This window comes from Corvus moneduloides, chromosome 6, assembly GCF_009650955.1.
Source record: "Corvus moneduloides isolate bCorMon1 chromosome 6, bCorMon1.pri, whole genome shotgun sequence".
NCBI classification, from domain to species: domain Eukaryota; kingdom Metazoa; phylum Chordata; class Aves; order Passeriformes; family Corvidae; genus Corvus; species Corvus moneduloides.
The window spans coordinates 32,988,507-33,016,430 of NC_045481.1; the positions used below are offsets into that span (position 1 = coordinate 32,988,507).

Here is a 27,924-nt window from a genome sequence, read left to right on the forward strand (position 1 = left end):
ACTGTTAACTTCCTCAGGAGAGCTAATTTGACTTCAATTTTTTTATTCTTGTGACATCCTCTAAGTCCTCTTTTAAACGCTTCTGAAAAATCAGCATCATAGCTTTTTTCTTTTAAATCAGGATAAGATTTTAGCAGTTGCACTGCATGTACTGTTGCATCTCTAACAATACTGAAATTCATTTCAGCAACGTGAAATCCTTAATGAGATTCAGAGAAGGGAGGAAGAGAAAAGGGAAGAAAGAAAAAAGAAAGAGATTGCCAAACAGGTATTCTTTCTAAGCAGGTGTGCAAAAAAAACATTGCAGTAAGTTCTTCCCAGGACTGTAACAGTACGTGTAAAAATTTGAAATCTTCTAGGACATCTTCTCTTATTCAGGGCCTTTAGTAGATCTGAATTAAAAGAGGTTCTTGATTATTTCTGGGGTTTATATCTGGAATAGACTAGCATCTTGAGTGTACCAAGGTGGATATTTTCAAACAGGAATAGAAAAAAGCTGGTATATTAATGTTTCCAGTTTCTTTACATTCTGCCCCAGACAGTGTGGAAATGTACTTTCTGAAATCTCAGCACTTCTTCTTTGGTCTCACATGTACATTTATTATGAAAACGTATTTCTTCTGTCATCTGCATGACTTCATGGAATAATAACTAAGTACTTGCATATGCGAGGATAGGAGTGACTTCTGTACTTACTTGGTGTCTTTCCTGATTTATAGGAACGTTTGGAAATAGCTGCTCTGAAGAATCCAGAAGATTCTCACAGGAGAGATACTGCAGGACACAGAGTTGCTTCACGCTTAAATGGGAGCTGTTTGGAACATGGAGGGAATAATAAACACCGACCAAATTCAGCTGGACGTTCAAAGTATGTCAATTTGCATACGGATTTTTTTAGAATTATTTATTTATTTATTCTGTTGCAAACATTAGATTACAAAGTGAAATTTGAAGGCAAGAGAATAGTGTGCCATGTTGTTCACCTGCTCATTTTGGTCTCTTTCCTGTCCCCTTCCCCCACTACCTTCATTTGTCATGGTTTAACTAAGCTATGTGCTGTGGATAACTTGGAAACTTTCCAATTTTGAAAGTTTGTATTCAACTCCTGACTTTAAATATACTATATGTCTGAGTTGGAGAAAAATGTTCTCTTCACATTTCAGACGGGAACGCCAGCTTTCTGTTAGTAATAATGAAGAGTCCCCTGGAAATCATGAAGTTTTGAACTTCAGCACAAGTGGTGCTGGACAACTTACTGTCCATAAAGGAAAATGTCTAGGTAAGCAAAATTACAATTGCAGCTTGAAATGCTGGGGTTTGGGATGCTTTCAGTAACATGTGAAACCACTGATAAGCAGAGGGCTGGAGATGCGTACTTACTCTGCTTCTGTTGCTGCTGACAGCAACGGCATAAAAGCAGCAGGTTTAGCAAAATCATTAATACAGGACATCACAGGAGACTTTCAGAGCTGGAAGACCTCCATGAAGTGCCCATGTGGACAGACCATCAAATGTTTTCACTGTTTGTTTTCAACATAGCACTTCCTCAGTGGATGGATGAACAGCCTCAAGGTCTCTCAAGAAAGGAAAACTTTATTGTTTTGCAGTTTGAGGATGAACAATTATGTTACTATGTGTAGAGCTGGCATTTGCTAAGCAGGAAGGTTGTTCATTTATTAAAACTTTAAATTCTTGAAGATGTGCAGCAGTTTTTTGTCAATGTGCTATTGCTTTCTTTTGAGTACTGTTACATAGCATTCAGTCTCATCAAGCCTGATATTTTCCATACTTACAATATAGATATGTCTCTTGTCTACTTGTAAGTAGGTTTATGTTTCTGGCTTTAGAAAACAGGCTTACTGGTATTTATTTAGCATTTGCAGGAGCTCTTGCCAGATCCTTAGAAACAGAAGAAGCCATGTTCCTCTTCTCTCCCTTTGTGTATAGGAAAGGATGAACAGCTTGGTAAATCTGTCTACAATGCCTTGGAAATTCACAGTGGAGACTTTGTTCTAATATATGAGTGGGTTCTGCACTGGCAAAAAAAGATGGGAAGGTTTCTTACAACTCATGAAATAGAAAAGATTGAGAAGTCTAAGAAACAGGTAATGCCTGTATTTTGCATTTGGCTTAATAAAGTTTAGGTTGAGGTTCAGTGTTTTTCTTCAGGCTGCAAGTTTAATATAAACTTGAGAGGGTAGTAATCAACTTGAAAATGCTAATCATTTAGAGCATCTGCATGAAAGAAGATGAGATGTTGGGGTATTCAGGAGTTCCCTTTGCAATAATACAAATGCAAGAAAGTGTTTGCAAGTATGCATAAATAAAAGAATAAAATACTAAAATTCTGAAGAAAGAGGGAACCAAGTTTACTTGTTAGAAAGCAAAGCTGTACTTTCCCCAGTGCACAGTACTTCCTTTTAGAAAAGTATGAGGATGTCATGTATTTTGTACGTATTTTGTATATGCTACATATTTTATTGGAAGTGTGTTCCAAGATGTGACAAAATGCATGTTATGTTGTGTTTCTCTACCAGCTTCAGGGAGCAGAAACAGAGTTCAGCTCACTGGCAAAGCTAAGTCACCCAAACATAGTGCATTATAAATGTATGAACCTCAAAGAGCGGGACGACTCAATTGTGGTGGATATTTTAGTGGAGCACATAAGTGGCTGCAGCCTTTCTACGTACTTACACAAGGAGACTCCTGTTCCAGTTGAGCAGCTGCGCCATTACGTGATCCAGATCTTGTCAGCTCTCGACTACTTGCACAATAATTCAGTAGTGCACAAGGTCCTTTGTGCTTCCAGTGTCCTGGTAGATGCTGAAGGAAACATCAAGGTCACAGACTACAGCATTTCCAAGCGCTTAGCTGACATCTGCAAAGCAGATGTTTTTGAGCAAACCAAGGTTCGTTTTAGTGAGGATGGTCTTCCCAACAAGCCTGGAAAAAAAGGAGATGTATGGCGTCTGGGCTTGCTTTTGCTTTCACTGAGCCAGGGTCAAGTAACCAAGGAATTCCCAGTTGCTGTTCCTACCAGTTTACCTGCAGACTTTCAAGACTTTCTGGAAAAGTATGTTTGTCACATTCCTGTTTCTTCTTGTCTTTGATTTTCCTTTTTCTTTTTTTTTTTTTTTTTTTTTTTTTAAGATTTTAACAGCTTTTGCAAAGAATAACTAAATCCTCCTGTATCTCTAGTTGTAGTTTTTGTAGAAGAGATGATTGCTCTCATGGCTCGGGCTGCTAATCTGGGATTTGGGAGAGCAGGTTTGGTGCTGTCTTTTTCTCTGCTCTGCCACCAACTGTATATCACTGTGGATAAGTCATTTAGTCTGTCTTTGCTTCCTACTCCTGCCTGAATGATGGGGGTAATAATTTCTTAAATATAACTAGAACTCTTCTAACATTTGTGTCAGACATGGAATAGTTCTCTCTGTGGTTTGCTAACAGGTGCGTTTGCTTGGAAGATAAAGAAAGATGGACTCCTCAGCAGTTGCTACAACATAGTTTTATAAACATTCCACGAATAAAAATACCTGTAGCTGATGAAAATCTAGATGGTAAGGAATTTAATTCTTCCTGTATTCTGCTAAATAAGTGGCCTACGTGCCTGCAGTAAGAGAAAAACTGAGCTGTGCTACAACTTCACAAGACTGCACAAGTGTGTTACATTAACTAACCTAAAAGGTAGTGTGGTCTTTAGCGCCTCTGTCCAAGACTGGCTGGGGTGGACTGACGACTGTTTTTTCTTCAGTAGAAGCAGCTCATGCTTTAAAGAAACATGTAAACTCATTCACCTCCTGCATGGTGTACATGTAGACTTAACTTCGTCTTTGGAAGAGGGTGTTCCAGTGAGACTTCTTTCCTTCTTACCTTCTTACCTTCTTGTTAAAATCATTCCTTTGTCCAGCATCATTCATGTTTATAATTAAAAACTGTATTAAGGTTTATGCTTGTACTAGAACTTAACTCTACACAGCAGAGCACTTCTGTATTTTAGGTTTTAATTGCACTTGAAGTTATTTAGGTTTTGTCTCCTTGATCCTTATTTGGCAGTCCCTAGTGCCTTCTCCCTATATTGCCAGCCATGGTAGCTTTGTCTTCATTACAGATTCAGCAGGTATAGATTGCATGGAGACAGTTGTGCCCAGCAGTCGGATATCCAGCGCTTCGTTCTTCACAGAAACACAGAGACAATTTTCACGATACTATAATGAGTTTGAAGAGCTAAAATTACTTGGTAAAGGGGCTTTTGGAGCAGTCATCAAGGTATGGTATAAAAATTGTTTCCTCTGTGGAAATCTTTTTGGGGATATGTTTTGTTTTCTCTGAAGCAAAACAATATATTCAATGTTTGCATGGTTTTATTTACTGTGTGCTAGTGTGCTGTGCCTGTGTTGAGGTTTTTATCTGGAACTGCGAAGTCTGAAAAGTTTCTTACAAGAGGTTGCTAGGAGATTGGGGAAGAAGCCTGTCAGTATGGGGAACCTTGCATTTGAATTGTAGTCATTTTCCAGGTGAAAGGAAGACTTCCTATACTGTGAAATTATTCTTCTTCTAGCTCTGCTTGGTAAGGCGTTTGTAAGTGTTTGACTTTACATTAATTTGAATTTTGCAGGTGAGAAATAAGCTTGATGGTTGCTATTATGCTGTGAAACGCATTCGCATAAACCCTACCAGCAAGCAATTTCGGAGGATTAAGGGGGAGGTAACTTTACTCTCCCGCTTGAACCATGAGAATATTGTGAGGTATTACAATGCTTGGATAGAAAAACATGAAAGTCCTGTTCCCACTGTGTCAACATCTGAAGCAACCGAAGAGAGAAGAATGCACCCCAAAGCTGGTCTCTTCATCCTTTCCCCTGAGGAGACAAGTGATGTGGAAACTAATGCTCCTCCTCCGTGTTTGACAAGTTCAGTTGAGTGGAGTACTTCATGTGAAAGATCCTCCAGCAACAAATTCAGTGGAGCTGATCAGGAGTCCAGTGATGACGACGATGATGGTGATGGCGTGTTCTCGCATTCAATTTTGTGAGTAGGCTTCAGTACTGGCACTATAGGGAGCGTGAGCAGAGTTAGTTTTCCCAAGTTTGTGCCTTATTATCGTTCTTGTTTCTTTTGTCAGCAGTAGTTCACAGTATGTTTATTTTGTCCCCTTGTTCAAAACTAGTGTACTTGCCAGCAGTCAGATAGCCAGGAAGAGGAAATTTTCTAGATAAGATTGTCAGTCTACATGGAAAATTTTTTGGTGTAGTCTTCTTGAAGCTTCTTATTATTTCTGCCAGAATGCATGACTGTTATGTTTGGTTGTCTTTTCCAGCCTTGAGATTCAAGTTTTTTAATAAACAGTAACAGAAATATTACAAATCTTGAAAAATATCAAACTTGCCCTTTCTTTTTTGTTTTGGTTTTTATTAATGTATTCCATACCTTCCTCTGTGTATGGTTGGGTTTTCTCACTCACAGTCATTTTTTTGTATAAGCAAGTAAGTAAACTTATCTCAGTTTTGCTTACTGGAAATAGTAATTAAATTTTACTGATGCAAATATACACCTTCCCTTTTAGAGACTGGACTGTCAAAGGAAGTGTTGCTTTGCAAGCAGGATGCTTTTCTGGGTATTGTTTCGTTTTGCTTTTTTGTTTAAGGCGTATAGAAAGTCTTCAGCAGAAGCTTAGATTTTCTTATTTTCCTCTGAATAATTTCCAGATTCTTTAGTAAATATTTCTTGGTATGCAGAACTTTTGAGGTTTTTTTCTTTCTATTTTTTAAACAGGCCAACCACAGATTCTGAAAGTGAAATAATTTTTGATAATGAGGATGAAAACAGTAAAGGTCATTCTCTGGTAGGTGTAAAGATAAAGTTAGTGAAAATTAAAATATAATAAAATAGCCTTTGACAAGTAAACAGGTCAGTTAGGAAGTTTTATTTAACTTCTGATGTAAGTACAGAAACATGTAAGGTTATGTTCTGTTAGAGTGAGTGGTGTGCCATTGTGAGCTGCATTCCATAAAAATCAGTCTGATGCAGCTAATCTGGATCTGTTTCCTATAGTGTTTATTGAGCTAAATATGAGGTTTTTTTAGTCATGACCCAGGTTATTGCAAATTTAACACTTCAGTGTATTTATGACTTAACAGTTAGCCATATGGATTACACGGTCTTACACCATCTCAAAGTTGAAATTCTGTTCTGCACTTAGGTGCTTTTAACCAATATATCTGTTCATAGCCCCTTTTTAAAGCAGACAAAATACGTATTGCTGGCAGACAGAAAGGGAGGGGAAGTCGTTGTAATGTCTAAGGTTTTAGTTGACTTTAAGATTGTGTCACAGCACTTGCTGTGGACAGTCAGTGCCCTGTATCACTAGAAAGCTAATGCACGCTTTTCTACAGCCTCTAGAATATGTCACTGCCAGTCCTGATGATCTGTAACATGCTTTTATTTAAAGCTTCATCCCTTTCCTCTTTCTGTTATAATGTACATTGGCATGAAAAAATTTTCAATATATAATTTAACAATATGGTAGTGCATTCTTTTGTCATTATACATATATACACACACCGTACCAAAATTTTTGATTGAGGGTGGTAGTTGCATTATGTATCAAGCAAGCTTTCTATCTTTTAGTTTCAAATTTTGTCTTTTTCTCTTGAAATTTAAGCTTCATCCAGATTTTCCAGAATTCTTTCCCTTCAGTGTCTAATGATGGCAAAATGTTACTCATTTTCACTTTGAGGGTTCACCACTCCTGCTTTTCTAGTTTATTTAGACACAGTGGTATTACAAAAATGTCGTTGTATTATTTTGCTGTTTTTCAAACCTACCCGTAGAAGCTGAGTTCTCATCAGTGTATTCCAGCCATTAAAAAATAGTAGTATGCATAATAAAAAAGTGCACAGCTTTCTGTAGCTAACTGTTCTGTTACTTTTATTGTGATAAAGAATGAAGAAGGTAATGAAAAGAGCAGCCATGGAGGAGAAGACAGGACACCAGTCATTCAGACAGTGCATTATCTGTACATTCAGGTACAAATGTGCTCGTGTGTTCACATGAAAGGATACTGTTTATGTCAACCTGCAGAGACTAGTTGCTGCTTTTCATGAGAAAAGTAATGACCTTTAAAAATGCAAATGAGTAAGTTCAGTGCTGTTTGTGCAATGGACTGTGTTTTTGAAGGCTTGCATGGTGGAAGGCACTGTGCCATGCATGTGGTTTGTTATGCCTTCCAAGGCTCTATATTTGTGACTGGAGAGAGCAAAGTTTTTTACTACTATAGTGCATAATAAGGTAACTGGTGTTGCTCGTGTACAAGTAAAAGTTGGCAGTTCCTGACCTAACCACAGTACAGCCCAGGCAGCCAACCTTTGAGTCCATGCCTTTCAAAGCATTCTTTCGCCTTGTGCTTACTTGTTGAGAATATCCATCCCAATCCCCAACACTAGCTGGTGTTCCTCAGTTTGGTTATGGTGTTAATTCCCAATGTAGACTTGAAGTCTACCGTGTTAAATTCCAGAGAGGAAATTGTGTTTCACAGATGTGGAAACTTCCTCATTCTCTTCAAAAGCACAGCATTGTGTATGTACTTTATTTTAATAGAAATCAGTAATCTGTAAAGCCATTGTATGGCTCTAACAGTAGGCACAAGATGAAACTCCTGCAGGGTTGCAATTTCAGGCTATTCTACTGGCACCTCCTTTGTGTTAGGAGTAGCCAACTTCTCCCAGAAACAGTCTATCATAGCTAACTATTCTGTGGTAATGTGCAATTTTTTATAATGCACTTAATGCTAGAGCTTGTCTGGAAGGAAGTTACAAGTAGGTGGAATTACATTTTAAGACACTTGTTTGCGTGTGTTGTGTATATTCATAATAAAAGCAGCTAAGATGCCAAGTGAAATAAAGCTAGAGATTCTTTGGGGTTTGGCTTTATCACATATTATGGCTTGGCTGGTTCCACCTTGTTGTTAATGTTTATGTTAGAGAATATGCTGCTGCAAGCTCCTAGGATTGTCCCAGAAAATGAGGTAGGACCCAGAAGTGAGCGCATGTTTGTAGCTAAAAGACAGCTGTCAGGAAAATTCCAAATAGCTGAATGTTTTGGTGAAACTATTTGCTCCTGAGCCCTGACATTAATATATGTACAGATACAAGTTTCTGATAGTCTCTTTTCTTGACAAAATTGTTCTTTCTTCCTCTGTCCTCTATGCATGCACAACTGAAGATGGAGTATTGTGAGAAGAGCACATTAAGGGACACTATTGACCAAGGGTTATATGAAGATACAAGTCGGCTTTGGAGGCTTTTCCGAGAAATTTTGGATGGGTTAGCTTACATCCATGAAAAGGTTAGTAAATATGATAGTTATGACCTGCGCATAATATCTGTGTTATGCCTCTTTCTTTATGGGTTTCTTCATGTTCATTTATTAGCAAGTTTCCTCTCTTTGCCCTTTCCATTATTAGTCTATTCTTGGGGTTTATTATATTTTATCATTAACATGATTTTTATAATGAACTGCTTCAGATTTTACCCATTTGTCATAAAAATTTGACCATCTTTTAAAAACATTCTGTTAGGTATCTGGTAGCACTGAAAATTGTTTCTAGCTTCTGGGCTACAAACTATAGTCAGTCTTCAAGACTGATCTTCAGTGACTTAATGCAATAGATTTCCCACTGTAATAAAAATATGTATTATGATTTTCCAGTCTATTATAAAGACTTATTTTGAATCTTGTTTATTGTTTAATATGCAGTGGGTCTTTTTTTATTCTCCTCCTGTAACAGGGAATGATCCACAGAGACTTGAAACCTGTGAACATTTTTTTAGATTCAGATGATCATGTGAAAATTGGTGATTTTGGTTTAGCTACAGATTATCCAGCAAATGCAGTAAGTACAGCTTGAAGTGAATGAAAAACTCCTTGAATTTGGTAATGTAATTACTTGAAAAATAAAACGTAAGTTAAATGACCACAATGTTCATATATTGAGAATGCTCTAAACTTCTTTTAAATTTGTGAGGTTATAGAATTAAACCATGCAGTGCCAACAGAAGTAACAAGAAAAGCCAACAGAAGCATTTCATGTGTCATTTACAACATGACTGTTTTGCTGGTTTCAGGTGGTCTCTAAACAAGAGGAAAATCTCTCGGATGGTTCTGCTGTGTCTGACCCATCAGGTTAGTTTACGTTGCAACTTGCTCTAAATTATTTTAAGCAAACATTATATTCACTGGTCTTGTACATTCTGTTAGAATTTTCGTTTGTTCTTTGAAAATAAAACTTCTCTTTACTGAGGCCAGGGGTGGGACCCCCAGCCACCAAGTTGGGTGCCTGTGTTATAATCTGGTAGTTTTGCCTCTTATCTAAGAATTAATTTGTTATCTCTGCTAGCCTTCTGCCATAGATCAGTGCTTTCCTCATGGTGAGGTATATAGAGATCTGGTATATCTGTTCCATCTGCCCTTGTATTCTCTTGCCTATACAGGACAATATCAAGACTTCAGCATCCTTGATTGGTTGGCTTGGTTTTTGTTAGAGTCTGAATTTGTTGTTTTAAGGAAACTTTAGTACATGGTACATTTAAAGACAGGTGTAATGGCAGTGAAATTTAGTTGTAATATTTGTGTGCTGACCTACTACTACAAATCTGTAAAGCAGTAGATAAGTTTAGCTACTACAGATAGACACAGGTACTTGATGTGTGAAGGTAAGAACTGTCTGTTTGTCAAAGTATTCTCAGCTGGGTCTCTCTTAGTAAGGACTGCACTCCAGCCTAGAAGACAGAGAACATGACTGAGTTTTTTCTGGACGTGGATGCTGCATTTCTCTCCCACTTTCTTGAAACTGGTGCTCTCATCTTTTGCCACACAGGTAACTTGACAGGGATGGTTGGCACTGCGCTGTATGTCAGCCCAGAGGTCCAAGGAAGCACTAAATCTACATACAATCAGGTATGATTGGAGTAGACCTAATGAAAAGGTAGCATGGAATCTAAGATGTACCAGCTATGATTTGGGTCATTTCTCCTTGACAAAGATGTGTGGTGGGACTCCTGTGATAATCAGGAGGATTAATCATTCCTTCAAGAGGAAACCAAGGGTAGAAGGATGTGGGCAAGTCAGTTTTTTTGCCTGTGCGTGATCATGACTAGATGCAAGCGACTTTAAGTTGAAAGCATGTAATCATGGAGGACCTTTATAACTGAATAGGATAGAAATCTTACCGTCTTTAGTTAAGGTAATAAAGCATATATTGCTGTTCTGGATTTCTAGACCTTGACTGTGGGAGGTGGGGGTGCATTTTTTCTGTCAAAGAGAATCCTGTTTATGTGCAGAGACAGACTGAATTTCAAAGCAAGAAAATGTTTTCAAAGTGGGGGTCATAGAATTATAGAATGGTTTAGGTTGAAAAGGACCCCAAAGCTTATCCAGTTCCAACACCCTGCCATGGGCAGGGTCACCTTCCACTAGACCAGATTGCTTCAAGCCCCATTCAACTTGTCCTTGAAGACTTCCAGATGCTAGATGATAGGCTTTAAAGTCTAGCAAATCTTAATGGGTTGTGTCTTCTAACAAAAAAGCTTTAAAAACAAAAATAATAAAAAACACACAAAAAGACACAGGAAAAAACCCCAGCCTTCTCTCCAGCTTTAATAGACTTTGAAATTTAGCCTAAACATTATTTTTTTTCCTCTGCTATTTTCATCTTCAGAGAATTGATAGGTACTACATACAAGTTTTCGGGTGTTTTTCTTCCTTAGAAAGTGGACCTGTTCAGCCTAGGTATAATATTCTTTGAGATGTGTTACCATCCTATGAATACTGCATCAGAAAGGATCTTTGTTCTTGGTCAGCTAAGGCTTGTAAGTACCCAGATATGAAACATACTAATTCTATGCATCAAATAGTTTGTTAAGAGAAGAAAAATGATGGAAAATATAGCAAAAAAATGTTGCCATAGGGAGTGCTTAAAAACAAGGTTTGTAAAACATATCTTGAAAAGTGAAGAATACAATTGGAGCTGATACACTGACATTCCTTTAATGCACTGTGGATTCTAATGGTATTGCCAGCAGTCAGTGTTCTGTCTGTGAAATTAATTTTTACATGTCAGATAAAGGAATCATCTCTTTAGTATACCTAGCTTTAGGCCTGGTGGGCCTTTCTCAGGAATCAGTTGGTATTTGTAGTTGGTAAATGCTTGGATTATGGGTTGTATTTTCATTGTACGAAACAACATCAAAGCATTCTTTTTCCTTTTAGCTCTTCAAATTAAATTTGCCGTGTGGGGGGTTTGTTTGTTTGTTTGGGGTTTTGTTGTTTGTTTATTCATGGGCAGTGGAATGCTTAGTTTCTCTGTTTAAATATGTAGAACCTAAAAATAAGGCTAATCTGAGCAATCTGAACTGCCTGTTAAAATTGAAATGTGGATTTTGTTTTTTGTTTTGTTAGCCTGCAATTGTATTTCCTAAGGACTTCGATGAAGTCAAGCATGCAAAGCAGGTAGTTTTGATGATATTATAACTATTAGGTATTCCCTGTCAGGAAACATTAGTTATAATTTTCCCCCTTAATTTGCCCCTTAATTTCCCCCTTAATTTCCCACTTAATTCCCCACTAGTATTCTCTGCCAAGTTCTTATTACGTGATATTAGAACAAGGTAAGGAAATGAAATCTCAAAAGAATGTTCTAAGTTGACATGGAAATATATTTACCAACAAAATTCTCAGAGCACAGTCATAAAGAAATTTATAGTTCACTGGCATGCCTTTCTAGCTCTGAGGGACAGTTTTGGCTTTTTATGCTCAGAGAAGTGGCAGCTCAATTGTTTAACTTTTAACTTAAACTTTTTGAAAGAAATCTGTCACAGAACAGAAAGAGATGAGCAAGCTCAATTGGCTGCTTGCAAGAGCTGCCAAGGGCGTGTTCTGGAGGCCTCCATGGCAGAGTAATGAAGTGATAAGGGGCAGTGTAATCTTCTCTGAACCATCTAGGTAGCTTTATCCTTCTGCTAATCAACTCTTTCATTGACCATTAGTATTAGCTTTTTGTCTGTTATGCTTGTAAAACAGCAATTTGCATGTTACTAGTACCATAAAAACATTTCCATCTTGTATATTTCACTGAAATATGCCAGAAAGATTCCCCCTTCTCTAATATTTGTACCTCTCAAGTCTTTGATTCTGAGCATGAAATTCTGCTTTTTCTTAACTTGGTTGATAAAGAGATGTCAGAGCTAGCATACCATGGAACAATAAAGGATAAGGATACTACATATTTTGTCATCCCAGGAGGCACAGGTCTGATAATTTGTGTGGTTTAGTAAATTTGTTCAGATGATAATAAAAGATATTCAGAATTTACTTAGCAAATAATATACACCCAAAAGATTTAGATTCTGCTGTTCTGTCCCCTGTAGCGTCTCATAGTTTGTTATTGTAGTGGTGTGACTACCAAGTTTGTTGTAAATACTGTTAACTTATAAAATGTTTCTAATCTGTAATATTTTGATTTAATTTGTAGAGATTGGTTATTACATGGCTCCTGAACCATGATCCTGCAGCACGGCCAACAGCTGTGGAGCTGTTAAAAAGTGAACATCTTCCACCACCACAAATGGAAGAGTCTGAACTCCATGAAGTCCTCCACCATACCTTAGCAAATGTGGATGGGAAGGCCTACCGGACTATGATGAGTCAGATATTTTCACAGCGTATATCTCCAGCAATAGACTATACTTATGACAGTGATATGCTGAAGGTTTGTAAGTGTTCAGGGGATGTGTGGGTTTGGCTTTTTACCCTGTGTTGAATTTTTCAAAAATATGCTTATATGGGTAAACCTCTAGTGTGTTTGAGTGAATTGCATTAACTCAACATTCACCTTGCCATTGGTTCCCATTTAAAATTACAGTCTCTACTGTGTGGGTTTGAAAAGCCACTTCCCATTTGAACCTTACATTCATTCATTCTTCAGTGAAGAAACCAGCAGTGTTTGATTGTAGCAGCTAAAGCTTTAAGCTTATGTCCAGATGATGACTTTCTTTACTCTGAATTCCTGTCAAACTAATCGTTGACTGGTTATCAGCAGAAAGTGTTGCCTCTGGATGTTTTCTTCCCTTTCTAATTGACGTGATTTTTCTTAGTTTATCAGCTCTTGAATCTTTCTAAATCCATAGAAATTCAAGGTAACACAGTACAATAATGCTTCGTATAGCTGTAGTTCTTTTTTATTATGTAAGCATTTCAGTTTTTTATAGTGGGATGAGATAGCAGAATGTTTATTGCCTATATTACATGGAATGATTGCCTACATGGAGTGTTCATCGCACCTGAATTATATATGTACTTTTTATTTGTGATGGTTTCAGGGTAGTTTTTCTATTTGGGCAGCCAAGATACAGCAGCATGTATGTGAGATTGTCAGCCGGATATTTAAAAGACACGGTGGGTGTGTTTACAAAAGTCATTAATTACCTTTTTTGTGATTGAATGGAATGGGTTTACTGCTATAAGAGAAATCAGAAAATATGTTCAGTAGTTGTACATCATTTGAAGTTTTTATAATGTTTTCTTCTGTTATTTTGTCATTCCAGTAATAGCTACTAACATAAAATCTGAATGATTTACACAGAAAGAAGAGTAAAAATCTTCATTATATTTTTGAATGTATACAGTTGTTCTGATAAATCTGTATAAGCTTTTAGAGGTGGAGGCTGTTATGCAAAATCTGGATCTGAGTATAAGGGCAGCTCGTAGTGGAAGACCAGGCATCCATGTAGCACAGCAACCTCTCTTTGAACAGCCAGAATGGGAAGGGCATAAGGGAGAGCATGGAAACGGAGCAAGTGTGTAGTGGTACTTCCAGTGATAGTATTCTTGGCAATGCTGTGCTGTTCAGGAGTTTCCCGAGCCAAAGCTTATGCCATGATGTCTTCTGTTTTCCTTTCCAGGAATCTATCCAGTCATTAATATTAGTATTTGCTTAAAATTATTTTTTGAGAAGAAGAAAATTTATGCAGCTGTTGTCACACTTGAAATTTTATAAATTGTGTTGGCTTACAGGTGTTCATGATACTATTTTATATAAAAATAGAGAATTTTGAAATAGAAACTAGGAGTTTTCCCAGTAAATCATCATCTGATTAAGCATGATCAAAGTTTGGCAATACCAAAGAGTAAGAGACTGAGAAATGCGAAGTCAGGGAAGAATTTACTCTCTTCCCCCACTCCTTAAAGCTTGACAGACTTGGGAAAGTGTTTGTCAGCTTTTTAGAGACTGAAATGTTTTCATTCTTTTGGAAAAATAATGGGGATTGCGTATTTTTTTTTTTTCCCATTAGATTGTCTCTGACATCTGTGATGGTTAGAAGAATTTCTTTCTATCTGAGAGATCTTTTTTTCTCATTTAAAAGTTTATATTGAAATCTAATTGAGTTAAGCTTCAATAATATTTGATTGAGAATCACTAGAGACTTTAAAACAGGAAACTATTTTTCAGTAATAAGTGGTATTATTAATAGTAATGAAGATTGGATTCATACAGATAGATGGTTGCAAAATATAGCCGGGAAAAAAAGGTGTTTGTGAGGCTTTAAAAGGAAACACAAACACTTCTAGTATGTTTTTGAGACAGAGGATGCAACATGTCTGAACAATATTTGTTCTGTATGGAAGTGCCTCTAGACCAAAGCAGTACTTGCTACGGGTAACTGCAGAGTTTCTCATCTGTTTTGTATGCCTGCTTTTGTGAAAGTGGTGTTTAAAGAGGGAGGGCAAAGTGAGGATTCTGCTAGGCTGTGGAATTGGCAGTTCCCTCTTCTGTGGCCTCCCTGCTGAGCCCAAGAAGCGTGCAACATAGGCATAAAACTTTGACATTCTTTCTTTAAATATGGAAGAGGCAAGTCTATTAAGGATATTTATTTTTTTTTAACTTATGGATTGATGTAATTATGCCCTGCAAGGGTGTTCATGAACTTGTAAAAAGCAGGTGTTACTTGTGAAATGAGAGGTGTTTTCTGGTTTTGTGCAGGAGCCATCAAGCTCCATACTCCGCTGCTGATGCCCAGAAATAAAAAACTATATGAACATAATGAAGCTGCATATTTCATGGATCACAGTGGGATGCTGGTAATGCTTCCTTATGACCTCAGAGTAAGTAGCATCATCTCTGCAGGCAAAGCTTGCAGAGGGTTTGAAGGGTGCTGTGGTGGAATTTGGTTTAGGCTTGCACTTCTTTTGACTGCTGAAGTAGTATATCTTTCAGTGTCTCTTCTTGTACTCCTGAGTTCTGTACTCATGCTCTTGACAGCTGGAGCCCTGACCACGTATTGAATAAATAGCCTTTTTTTGTTTGGGTTTTTTTTAACAAAGGTGAAAATAATGTTTTTATTTAAAACTTGCAGCAAGGATGGTCAGAATACTATTACTTAGCTATGTCAAGTACTTTAACCATTATATTAACTGTGTAACTGCGCTGTATAATTCATCTCCAGCTACAGAGCTCCTTGAGACCAACTGTTTTGTTTCAACAATTTTCATGTATTTTGTTTTTCAGATTCCTTTTGCAAGATTTGTAGCTAGAAATAACATCTCAAACTTGAAAAGGTAAGAGATGTAGAGGTGATGTTTTGCACTGATACCATGCTTGGACAGTGACTTCTGAAGAGGCTGATTGATTCTTCAATGTTTCCTTTAGATACTGTATAGAGCGAGTTTTCAGACCTCGGAAGTTAGACCGCTGTCATCCCAAAGAACTCCTAGAATGTGCATTTGACATCATTACATCTACTGGAAATAGCTTTTTGCCTATAGCAGAAACAATTTATGCAATTTCAGAAATCATTCAAGAGTTTTCAGTGCTACAGGTAGATTTTCTAATCAGCCCCTTTCCTCTCTTTTCCACCCAAAATTTTAATCTAACTAAATTTTTAGTTTGACGTGTTGTAAAAGGATACTTCCTTTAGCCTTTAATCTGTAGTCAGTTACAGAACACTGTCATAAAGATGTGTTTCCTAGGTAAACTTAAAATGAAGCATAGGTTTATGTGCAAAGGAAATATTAACTGAATCCTTTAAAGTACCATTGAAATAATGTCTTTCTTCTGTCAGGCAAGTGATTATTGTAGAATGAGACAAGACTTGCCATTCTTTAGTTAGAAATGGAAGGTAAGGTAGTGAAAGAAGAGGTTTGAAGTTAATTTTGAGCTATTATTAAATGTTCAGGAAGCCTCTTTGTTTTGTGGGGGTTGGGGTTTTTTTAAGCAAAATAGAATGTAAGTAAAACCTGCTTTTTTCATTTCTTTCTTCCTTTCTTTTTTTATTTATGCTTTGACAGGAAAGAAATTACAGTATTTATCTAAACCATACTGCCTTACTGAAAGCTATACTTTTGCACTGCGGGATACCAGAGGACAAACTCAATCAAGTCTACATCATTCTGTATGATGCTGTGGTAAGGCATTAGTTATTAACCCAGCATCTATAATCATCACTGCAGAGTATTCTATTTTGTGGAGCTTTTTCTAAAATGACTAACCACCCATTGCCAACATAACCAGGAGTATACTCTTGATATATAAAAAGGCTGCCTATCTTTGGACTGTAAACGTAGATTACTCACTTTTTTGTTACTTCTGGATTGGGATGGTTTAAGATGATTCTTGAATGTGTATTTATGAGAGAATTATTCACCTGTATGATCAAGAATTGACAAGCTAATCAATAAAAACTTTAAAATGTATTCTAATATCAGTTAGGTCTTTTCTACTTTATAAGCACAGAATATAGATGAAATTAATTTGAATAATTATGATAATGCATTAAACCCAACCAAATGCTGTTTTAATCTGTTTTTCTTGTAGACTGAAAAGCTAACTAAAAGAGAAGTAGAAGCCAAATTCTGTAATCTTTCTCTCACATCAGCTAGTGTAAGTGATTTTAATTCAGTGTTTATTTCCCTGTAATTTGCCATAAGTCAGTAGTATTTTATTTTCTTTGTAATTTACCCAACCAGAGTAAGAAAAATAAGCTGTTGCATGTGCTGTTCAAAATAGGTCAATCTCTTTGCAAGTGGTCTGACTTTGTTCCCTGCTTCCTCTGGAAGTCGGTATTGCAGTTTGTTCTTTAAACGTATTTCTCAGGCTGTGGAAACTAATAAAGGGTAAAAGGTAGAGTGCTATTTAATAAAACAAACTGAGAGAAACGTTAAAAAAACTTCTCTGCAAATGTTGCGTGTGCATAGAGTTGAAGTTAACTTCTGGACAGTCTGAGACTTGTGTCTGTCTATTCTTTTCCTCAACTCCACTAGGTAAAAACAGGCTGCTAGACAAAACAAACAAAAAAGGCAGATGTCTTACTCCCACAAATGTCAAGTCAGATATTTTTCTTTTTTTTTTTTAGATGGGACCTGTTATGGGTGTTGTCTGTGTTGCTATGTGTGCTTATAATTTTATTTTTTTGTTTTTAGCTTTCTCGACTCTACAGATTCATTGAGCAGAAGGGAGAAGCAAGTAATGTATTTCCATTTCTAAACACAATGATAAAACAAAAGCCAGGTGTCACTCAGCTGTTGAAGCATGGTATGAAGGATTTAGAGGAAATCATTGGTCTGTTAAAACAACTGGGAATAAAACTTCAGGTGTGTGAAATACTCTGCTAATAAATTAATGGATTGAAAGGCTTCTGGGCCTTGTAATTTGCCAGGAAACAAAGTAATGATATTTTATAATAGAAAAAGCACATGCAAGTGTCTTTTGATGGCCTATAATAGTACTGGCATTGATATTTCTTCCTTTTTTTTTTTTTCCCTTTTATTTTTTTTAAGATGCATTTTAAAAATAAGACCTCTTCAGTCAGAAGTCTCTGGCTTGACTTCTGTCTAATGACACTCAGACTTCTTGTCTTCCCCCAACCAAGACTGAAAGCATTACTTAGAGCATAAAAGAGGGGTTTTATTAAATTTTGGAACAAACTGTAAATATTTTAAAAATGCAGAAATCTAATGACTGCTTAAGGCCTTCACCTTCCCTGAAGCTTGCTGTTTGGGTATTGTGCTATAGGTTTATTGGGATCTGTAAGATTAAAGCACCATTTCCATATTTTTCATTGTATTTTGAAGTTTTGTAGATAAGGAATATTACCATGTATCTTCCTTATGTAAAAACAGTGTTTTCAATCCATGCTGCTAACAGGAAATTAATTCTATATGTGCACATATTCATTTTTATTTTACAGATTTCTATAAATCTGGGACTAGTTTACAAAATACAGCAGCACAATGGTATTATCTTTCAGTTTATAGCATACATCAAAAGAAGACAAAGAACTGTGCCTGAAATTCTTGCTGCAGGAGGCAGATATGATCATCTGGTATGTGCTCATCTCTTCTAATAAATTTGGATGGGTTTTTTTAACCCATGAAAAAGATGGCATTTTGCCGAGGTAACTATTTGATCTTCCATTTTGGTTTTTTTCTTGTTTTGAGATTCCACAGTTTAGAGGGCCACAGACGGTAGGACCAGTTCCTTCAGCTGTTGGAGTCAGCATAGCTATAGATAAAATAACTGCTGCTGTTTCCAGTGTGGAGGATTCTGTAAGTCTCTTTTTTGGGAAGTGGGGAATTTGTTTGTTTACTTCTCACGGTTCAATAACCTAATCGTAGCTGGAGATTGACAAAAAATAAGATGTTCAGATGTGTTCCAAAATAATACCATACTGAAAAAGAAGGCAGATATCAAGATGGCCTGTTTTCTTTTGTGTTTCTCCACATAGAACTATTTAGTAAATGACTGTTAAGGGAAGGCAGGATCTTCAGGCTTCCACCATTTTATTTTCAATTTAAATGGAATATTTTTCTCAGCCTGTGTATTCTTTCAGATGGAAGAGTACAACTGTAGGTATTTAGTGTTATTTTCTCCTTACTACTTCTCCCTTTATCAAAATATAGAAGATGGAGATGGAAAGAAACTTTAAGAATATTGACTACTTTGTACAGTGTCACACATCTTCACTTGACTGTGGAATGTGTATTTTATTATGTTCATAAGAATAAATTAACGTTGCCAAGGAGAGTGGGAAGGAAAGAACAGAATAGGCTGGGATACTTGGCAAGCTGAGGCTGTGGAGGTGCTTTGCATCAAAGATTGAGCTTCAGTGACTTTCAGACAGACTCAGGTAGATTGTAACTCTCAAAAGAGGTGGATCTAACCCCTTTTTTTTTTTTTAGCTTGATGCACTTTGGCAAATGTTGGTATATTTGTCCATCTTTGTTACTTTAACTGCCTTATGAAGGGGGAAGGGTGGTCTTGTGACTAATCTCGACTCCTTGGTTTTACTTTCCCTTCAGGTTTCTGTCAGCTCGTGTGACCTGCTGGTTGTAAGTGTTGGTCAGATGTCAATGGGTAGAGCTATCAACATTGTTCAAAAATTCTGGACTGCAGGAATTCCAGCCGAAATAATGTATGACTGGTCCCAGGTAGAACTTTTATCTTTTATGTGTTAACTGTATTACTGTTCTCCAAGATCAGTGCAGACTGAAACCATACTTTTTCAGGGTATTTTTCTGTTTTTATGGAGGTACAGACTCATAAGACTGAGCATGTAGGGTGCTAATTCAGACACACTAATGTCAAGAAAGTCTCACTGGCCTTGCAGTATTCTTTTGGTGTATTTAAAAGTGTAAAGAAGGATCCCTCAATTAATAAATTTAATACTTAATAAGGGGTACATCAAGAAGAAACAGTAGCAGCGATTTTAAATAGCCAGATAGATGGCTGAAGATACTCAGGTACAGAGGGGATATTGACATCATTCTACTGTTAGAAATAGAGTTTGGCAAACTGAGCTACCAGATGGGTCCCTATGTAGTCCTTGAAGAGATGTGTTGTAGGAGGGGAAGACAGAGTGACAAGCTGAGTTGTGCCCTTTTATGTCCAGCTGAAGCCAAACAGAGCTTTAGCCAGCACTACCTCGATAGAGTGTAGTGAGCTATGTGACAACACTGAAGTCCCTTTTAGAGGTGGTGGCACTTACCTGAGGATTATGAGTCTACTTCACCTTTAAGTGTCCCAGTTGGTGACTAACAAAAGAGAGACTCTGCAGTTGCCCCTTCCAAGTCACGTGTTGCAGGGCAGGTAGTTTTGAGCTCATTCAGTACATTGTCTGACGTTTTTGTAATTTTTTGCCATAACATTTCCTACAGTTTCAATCTCTTGGGACTGGAAAAAATATAGATCATATACTTTTCCTGTGATCACCTAGGCTGGAGTTTCTTGCTTTAGGGTTTTTTGTTTGTTTTTTTGATTCATAAAGAATGAAGATTTGGGTAGTTCTTGGGTGTGTCTAATGCTGTCCTGCAACCCAGTGCTGAGTAAGTCAGCATAGCCATAGGTTTACAGGAACCCAGCTAGAGTCAGCTTTTGTGGCAGACCTCCAGCCATGCAGGACTGAAAGCTGCAGGCAGCAGGGTGGTGACTGTTTGACTGATGTTATATTGCACATTTTTACAGTTACTTAGACCCTGCACTTCTAGGTGTAGATAGCCCTTCTATGTGGGAACTGGGACTGCAGGGCCTAGGCATTCTCTTTATCTAAGTGTAGACTTAGATTTCGATTTTAGCAAGCATTAGGTGGATAAATATATGCATCATGGAGTTTCATCTGCTCAAGTTGTTAATAAAGCTTTTCTCTCTCGGAAACAGTGTGACTGTTGTATATCAAGTTACTTTAATTAAAGACAGGAGACTTTGATTACTCAATTGGTCATTTTATAATCTGTCAAATTAATGTCTCATTCTCCTTCCTCTGTTAACACTTTAGTCCCAGGAAGAACTGCAGGAATACTGCAGATGCTCTGGGATTACATATGTGGCTCTGGTGTCAGATAAAGAAGGAAGTCATGTGAAGGTAAGCATGGGAACAGAGGATGCTTGATGGTATTTCAGATTTATACTCTGTTATTTTACATTATTTTATTTTTTTAAGGTCATTATTAATATAATATAAATTATACTTGAGTAAGTGGAGTTGAGGTAAATACAGTTTCGGTTGTTAAGTCGTAGAAATGTTATTCCGAAGAATTTCAACATTTTAAACATTTTTTATCCCTACATTACACTGTTATTCACAGACCTCCTTCCCTCTAGGAAAGTCCAAAAACTAGTGCAAACGTTGCTTGACTGTGCCATCAATGGTTTAACATGGAAAAAGGTTTCTCTTGTCTCTGATTTCTTTGAATCTACAAAATGAATTTGTTGAATTAGCAATCTTTGCAACTGGCACCTTTTCATGTTACAAAATAAATACAACTAAAATGTAAATCTAAAAAAATCTATGTAGTTCCAACAGACAGTCAGAACCACACTCTTCACCTCTCTCAACTCAGGTTAAGATGCAAAGACTGGACTCTGTCACAACGTGAATTACCATCTTCTGTACTCTGCAGCCTGTGATTCTGGTGCCTTTGTTTTTTTGAAGTTAAAAGTTTTAAAATATTTTGGATCATTAGAGAAAAGGTTATCATTTTTTGGATAAAGATTCATTCTTTGACTGAAAAAAATACTAACCATTTGACAGCATCTGGCAAGGACAGCCAATGTGCCTTACTAAAATGTTTTTCACTTCTTATTTGCTCTGTTATTGTAGCAACAATAATTGCAAGAATAAGTAAATCATGATGATGACAATGTGATATATCAAAGTCCTCCACAAGCTTATTATAGAGTGTTCTTTTAAAAATGGCTTTATTGAAGCAAAACCAAGAAAGGAGATATTAATGAGGTGAATGGTGGTGTTACTGATTAATCTCTTGCCAATAAAGATGGTGCAGATTCCTAAGTTTTGAATGTTTGAGTTAACTCCTGCAAACTGAAAAGCAAGCCTTATTCTAATGTTATTGCTTAACTAAAAATATTATATTAATAATATGGTATTTACAGTTATAAACCATTCTGCTTAGAACTTAATTATCACATATTAAATGCAGGGAGCCGAGCTAGTTTACGCTTTGGGAATGCAGAATAAATTAGTTGGCTGGAAAAAAAATCTAATCAAAGATTTAATTTTGATTGGTAATTGATGTGATTGATTGGTAATGATGATAGCTTCCTACCTTTGACTCTTTCACCTTTAATGAGTGAAACAGTTTGGTTTTGATTAAATTTGATAAGTTGATTTGTATGCCATTTTAAGAATCAACAATCTTATGAACTATTGAACTACATCATAGGTGAAGTCCTTTGAGAAAGACAGGCAGACAGAGAAAAGGATTTTAGAATCTGACTTAGTAGATCACCTGATCCAGAAACTGAAAATGAAAATCAGTGATGAAAGATGTAGTAGGTAAGTAGCATAACATGTCAGTGATGTGAATAGTCAAAATCAGAAGTGAATATATGTTTGCATGTGCTCAGTTAAACATTAATTTTATTTGGCAAAGAAATTGCTGAATTTCTTTTGAGAGGAAAAGAAAGCAAAAGGCTTGGTTATAGAATTGAATTGAGATAAGAAAGAAACTGATTTCCCTAGCTGCTGCTACATTCACACATCCATAGTGCTTCATAAGCATAGTGCCTTCAAAAGGCCACAGTTACCCTAATGCTGCTAGAACAGCAGTATTGTTTGGCTGGCTGCCTGCAAGTCCCTGTTACTGAGCAGAAGTCCATTACATTTGTGTACTGTGTAATCAAAGAATTAAAGCAGCAAATCCCTTTCATTCTGAGGCAGTACTGGTATGGTGAAACGCAGGTGTAACTGTAGCACACCTGTATGCTCTGGTGGCACAAGTGAAAGTAACACCTGGCAAAGACTTGAGGTACACAGGAAAACCCCTTCATCCTGTTTTCATTGAAATTGCTATTTATTGTCACCAGTGGAAGTTAGTACAGAAATGACAGGAGAGGCTAGTCATTCCTGTGTGCTCAAGCAGTACAGCTGTTACTTACACGTAGCCCTCTAAGTATATCATTACAGATGCACCTAGATATATTTATGTGTGTGTATGTATGTGTGCATTGGAGGCAGGAATAGACATGCATTAGTCACACAAAGTAGAATTCAGAATTTGGATTTGCCATCCATAGTTTTTCTGACTAGGCTTAACAATAAAGGAAATCATTGAGCTTGGAAATGCTGAACTCAAGCAGTAGTTTATACAAGTAGTTGATGTCTCCAGCTACCCACCTCTCTTTCTCCTTTTTCTGGCCTCAGCCAGTCTTAGTGTTTAACTCTGCAACTAACCTGATCCTCAGGTGCTTTGTGACAGATCTACTAGAAGCTGTGAAAGAAAATCATTCTTTCATAATGTTACCTTATTTCTAAATCCTGAAAACAGAATGGAAAAACCCTTGCATGGTGCTGCTAAACAGAGAAATGCAATAGCTGATTTTGTAATAGCACTGGCAAATTTCTCTTTTAATGAATTCCTGAATGTGGAAAGTAAAGGTACCCAAACTAATTATTGAAAGCTTCTTTGAATAGGTGTGCTCTTAAATATAAATACTACCTTTTACACGTTAATAGTATTCTTTCACAGAAACCTGTGAGAATTAAATTAATAATTCAGAGAGAATACTCTCACAATATATTTTTGTATTAGGATATAAATCACTCTTGCATGATATGGAGGACATTTTTTGTATCCACAGGAAGCACTGCTTCTAGACTTGACTTTTTAATGTAATTTTGGATGATTTCCTGTCAATTCCTGAATAGAATTTATTTATGAATAATAAATATATGCTGGGAAGTATCCGTAAAGTTATTTACCTGTTGGAACTAAGTTTAAGTATCTATGATAGTCTGAAACCACTGTCTTACTACAGTATTTCTTTATGATTGTAAATCTGTTTCCTTAACTGTCTTTGTTTATTTTTAGAGAAACCTCGGATAATCTTTCAATACCAAATCAAAAAGGATCATTTACTAATATTTCAGGTATTTAATATCTAGTTACAGAACATACAAACTGTTCCTCTTTCTGCTCAAAAACTATTTTATAGGAAAATATTACCAAAGGCAAACTAAGACAATGTTTTGTAGCAGAGCTCTGATTAGAGACACTGCTTCGTAATCTCAGATATTGTTCCAAGTGATCTAAAACTGAATTTTTCTCCAAACTAACAAAATCAGTGCTCAGACCAATGGATAGAGTATTCTCCATACAAGCATTTGTTGATGCAGTAATCCAAGAGGTTGGGAAAGCCAAAACTCACAAGTTTTTCCTAGCTGAGGAGAAATTTAAATGTCATCTTGATGAAAAATGACTTGAACTTGACTGAGAGCGTATTGAGACCTGTGTACATTGACTTACCAAAAAAAACCTACAAAAACCATTTTTTTTCAAATGAAAATGCCTTTACATTTCTAGCTATGGTTTTGCATTCCTTATTCTGATAATATAAGTTTGTAGATAAAGAATAATACTAAGTACTTACTGTGTGGCTCAAGTTTGGCATTTTTGATAGTTGTTTTATTGAGCACTGCTATAGTGGGTGATGGTGGTGATTTTTAAAGAAACACTTCACACACAAACACTTCTGCTAATAGGAAGGGAGAGAGGCAAGGTTTAACTGGGGGGGGTGGGGGGGATGTGTGTGTGATTACCAGAAGTGGCAATTGAGATTTCAAAATAAGTAATTTCAGATTTTAATTCTTGATTTTGGGGAAGCTGGGGTTTACTGTTTGTTTCGTCAGTGATTCTGCTATGGGACCAAGCATTAAATAGTTGCCTCATTCTTGTAATAGCTTTACTTTTTTTTTTTTTTTTTTTTTTTTTTTTTTTTTTTTTTTTTTTTTTTTTTTTTTTAAATATTAGGTGCCCTGCATTCCTTTGTAAAATTATTCAAGTCATTTGGAACTTTTTCTTAGTTTCAGGGAACAGTGATGTAAAATACCAAATTTCTTAGTCTTAACAACCAGTCCTTCAAAGTCATAAGTGAGTGTTTGAGAATTTATGTGCACGTGTCTCATTATCCTGTCAGATTTTGGAGTTTTTCAGCAGCTTTTTAATCCCTGTTCTGCACTGATTTTAGCTTATTAATAATTTGTGAATTTTCTGTTTCTTGGTACTTGTTGTATAAAGAAATACTATAAACTAACATTATATGTTTGCATTTTAGGTGTGTTTGAATCACATGGATCTCTTGTAGTGCCTAATGTTAGTGTTATAGCTCCTGAAAAATTATCTGCCAGTGCCAGGCGTCGTCAGGAAACTCAGGTACACGCACATCAAATAAGTATTCAGAAGTGATCCTTAAAAGTTAAGGAATGGTAGAATTCATACTTCCATGATCACCTAACTTATACAAATTGATGCTGTTTGTTCTTTATTCATAAAATAGACTATGAATAACCCAAAAGGTTGAAGGCAAAGACCACCCTTTTTAACAGTTTGGATGTTAGGGATTATCTGTGACATCGTGGCTCAGCTATCATTGTGCATACATATTAGAAATCTCACTTTACTAGGAACCGTGGTTCTGGAACTTCCCTTTCTTTTTCTTCCTCCCTAAATGCTGAAGTATGTTAGAGGCTGTCGTGGTTTCACCCCAGCCAGCAGCCAAGCCCCATGCAGCCGCTTGCTCACTCCCCCACCAGTGGGATCAGAGAGAGAATCAGAAGGGTAAAAGCCAGAAAACCCCTGGATTGAGATAAAGACAGTTTAACGTGGAAAGCAAAAGCCATGCACACCAGCAAAGCAAAACAAGGAATTTGTTCACCACTTCCCATGGGCAGGCAGGTGTTCAGCCATCTCCAGGAGAGCAGGGCCCCATCATCTGTAATGGTGACTTGGGAAGACAAACACCATCAACTCCAAATGTCCCTGCTTCTTTCCTCCACTTTGTACACTGAGCATGCTGTCATATGGTCTGGAATGTCCCTTTGGTCAGTTGGGGTCACCTGCTCTGGCTGTGTCACCTCCCAACCTCCCATGCACCCCCAGCTTCCTCACCAGTGTGGCCATAGGAAAAGCAGAAAAGGCCTTGGCTCTGTGTGTTACCAAACAAGTTATATTGGTTTTAAAAAAGGAGTCTATGCAGCAGTGGGGGAAGATGTTAGAAAATTCTTTTAACTTTAGTACAATAGTGTTTGATCCCTGCATCTGTGACTAATAGTCTTGCACTAGCTATTGCTTCCTTACTTACCTTTATGAGTAATTAGCTGCTCAGCAATAACAAAAACGTCTCTATGTTATCAATCCTGTGTTCAGCAAAAATCCAAAACATAGCCCCATACCAGCCACTGTGAAGAAAGTTAACTCTACCCCAGACAAAACCAGCAAAAAGGTACAAGTTCATCGTACTTCTAATTTGTAGTATGTTTGTAAAAGATACTTTATGTATTTTATTTTCATTATGTTGTCTCAAACTGAAGGCCTAAGAAAAAATTGCAGATTTTAAAAACCACACAAAAAGCCCCAAACCAAAACAATAACAAAAAAACCCCACAACCCTGCCTAAAACATGATACTATAGTAATGTAGAAAAGATTCAGTGATGCTAGAAACAAATGTCAAAGTTTTCTCATTTAGGATTATTAGCCTCAAGATATTTAGAGTACATGGTAAAGCAGAACTGTAATCTTACCCCCTTTTCAGTCCAAACTTACATGTGCAACAAAGAAATCTCCCCAATTAATAGTTCTCAGAACTCAAATAAAGAAGTGGATGTTACTCTCTGAGCTTTGAGCTAAACAAACTTGCTGTTTTCAGGTTTTGAATATGTAAAAGCAACTCTTCCAAGGTACAAAAGACAACATAATGCAAGGCTGCAACTACATTTGTAAAGTGCTACCTTTGCAGGACCACTGGCTTGCTCTGAAAAAAGGTGTTATAATGTAGAACCCATATTTTAGTTTGGCTTTCAAAAGCCATCCTCCTTCTTTAGCTAGAGGTGATTCACTGTATCCAGTCACAAGTTCTCACTTTCCTTTGAAAGTTATCTAACACCCAGAAACAGAGGGTTTTCACTAGTTATGCAAGCATGCACATTGTTCTGTCTGCTTTAGCACTGTGCCAGTATTACCAAGTGTGTACCATTGCTTCAAGTGTCTCAGCCCCAGTTTCCTTCCTCTCATCAAGGATCATTGTGAAACTTTTACTGAAAATTATATTAAACAATTGTTTAAATATGATGTAGTTCTACATCTTGTTAGATGCAGCCTCTTTTGCTCTCGTCTAGATTTTGTATTTCATAACCTGTGTCACACATGCAGTGTATCTTAGTTTTGCCCCTCTTTTGTTCCCAGGTACAAACAAGACTTCAGACATTCATTTCTAGCCTGCAACAGAAAACAAGTGAGATTGAGATTTTAGCAGTAAGTATTTAGCAGAAGCCTGAATTAATTCCAAATTCTTAATTGCAGTGGATGATGCTGTTCCTATCTGGAACTAACTATTGCCAATTGCCTCACTTTAGAGATACCAAATGAATCAAACTTCTTGTTAAATAAGACCCCTGGTCTGTTTCTCTAATACATGAAAAGTATCTCAAATTGCATCTATGGGACAGTTCAGTTGCATGGAATAAAATTTTATATAAATTTATATGTAAGTATTTAGTTGTAAGCTCTTAAGCTGTAATTAGCTGTGCTACTGTGGTAGCTGTAATAAATTGTTCCTGCTAGATTTGCACTTCCATTTAAGCCAACATAGCTCTTGTTTGTATATAGCTTTTAGACTTCACTGACCATGTCACAAAGGACTTTAAAATGGTATATGCTTTTCAGGAAACGTAACTGCCTGTTTGCCTGCACCTATGTGCAACTTTCCATAATGGAATCTGTCATGAATAGTTAGAAAGGTTTTAATCATTTCAAACTAAGTTCACAGTTCTGTCAGCATGAGTCCTTCTCTGGAAATCAAAAAGTCTGACTCCGTTCAGTATAGCTGATCTCTAGCTGGCAAACTGATAACAGAGAACTG

General features: G+C 36.8%; 1 protein-coding gene across 1 annotated transcript in view; it reads left to right on the forward strand.

The window, feature by feature from the left end:
• The window catches only part of EIF2AK4 (eukaryotic translation initiation factor 2 alpha kinase 4), a 41,519-nt gene that overhangs the window by 10,198 nt on the left and 3,397 nt on the right, over nt 1-27,924 (forward strand). The window contains exons 6-37 of the mRNA XM_032113168.1: nt 188-268; nt 720-868; nt 1,164-1,279; nt 1,948-2,105; nt 2,538-3,073; nt 3,451-3,560; nt 4,112-4,269; nt 4,619-5,031; nt 5,776-5,845; nt 6,945-7,028; nt 8,224-8,346; nt 8,789-8,893; nt 9,126-9,183; nt 9,878-9,957; nt 10,767-10,868; nt 11,458-11,508; nt 12,530-12,766; nt 13,377-13,452; nt 15,038-15,159; nt 15,563-15,612; nt 15,704-15,872; nt 16,342-16,458; nt 16,868-16,933; nt 17,473-17,643; nt 18,240-18,374; nt 18,490-18,597; nt 19,351-19,479; nt 20,823-20,909; nt 22,231-22,343; nt 23,878-23,936; nt 25,121-25,218; nt 27,249-27,317. Coding sequence (XP_031969059.1) covers nt 188-268; nt 720-868; nt 1,164-1,279; nt 1,948-2,105; nt 2,538-3,073; nt 3,451-3,560; nt 4,112-4,269; nt 4,619-5,031; nt 5,776-5,845; nt 6,945-7,028; nt 8,224-8,346; nt 8,789-8,893; nt 9,126-9,183; nt 9,878-9,957; nt 10,767-10,868; nt 11,458-11,508; nt 12,530-12,766; nt 13,377-13,452; nt 15,038-15,159; nt 15,563-15,612; nt 15,704-15,872; nt 16,342-16,458; nt 16,868-16,933; nt 17,473-17,643; nt 18,240-18,374; nt 18,490-18,597; nt 19,351-19,479; nt 20,823-20,909; nt 22,231-22,343; nt 23,878-23,936; nt 25,121-25,218; nt 27,249-27,317 — 4,200 coding nt within the window. The remainder of the gene's footprint in view (nt 1-187; nt 269-719; nt 869-1,163; nt 1,280-1,947; nt 2,106-2,537; nt 3,074-3,450; nt 3,561-4,111; nt 4,270-4,618; nt 5,032-5,775; nt 5,846-6,944; nt 7,029-8,223; nt 8,347-8,788; nt 8,894-9,125; nt 9,184-9,877; nt 9,958-10,766; nt 10,869-11,457; nt 11,509-12,529; nt 12,767-13,376; nt 13,453-15,037; nt 15,160-15,562; nt 15,613-15,703; nt 15,873-16,341; nt 16,459-16,867; nt 16,934-17,472; nt 17,644-18,239; nt 18,375-18,489; nt 18,598-19,350; nt 19,480-20,822; nt 20,910-22,230; nt 22,344-23,877; nt 23,937-25,120; nt 25,219-27,248; nt 27,318-27,924) is intronic.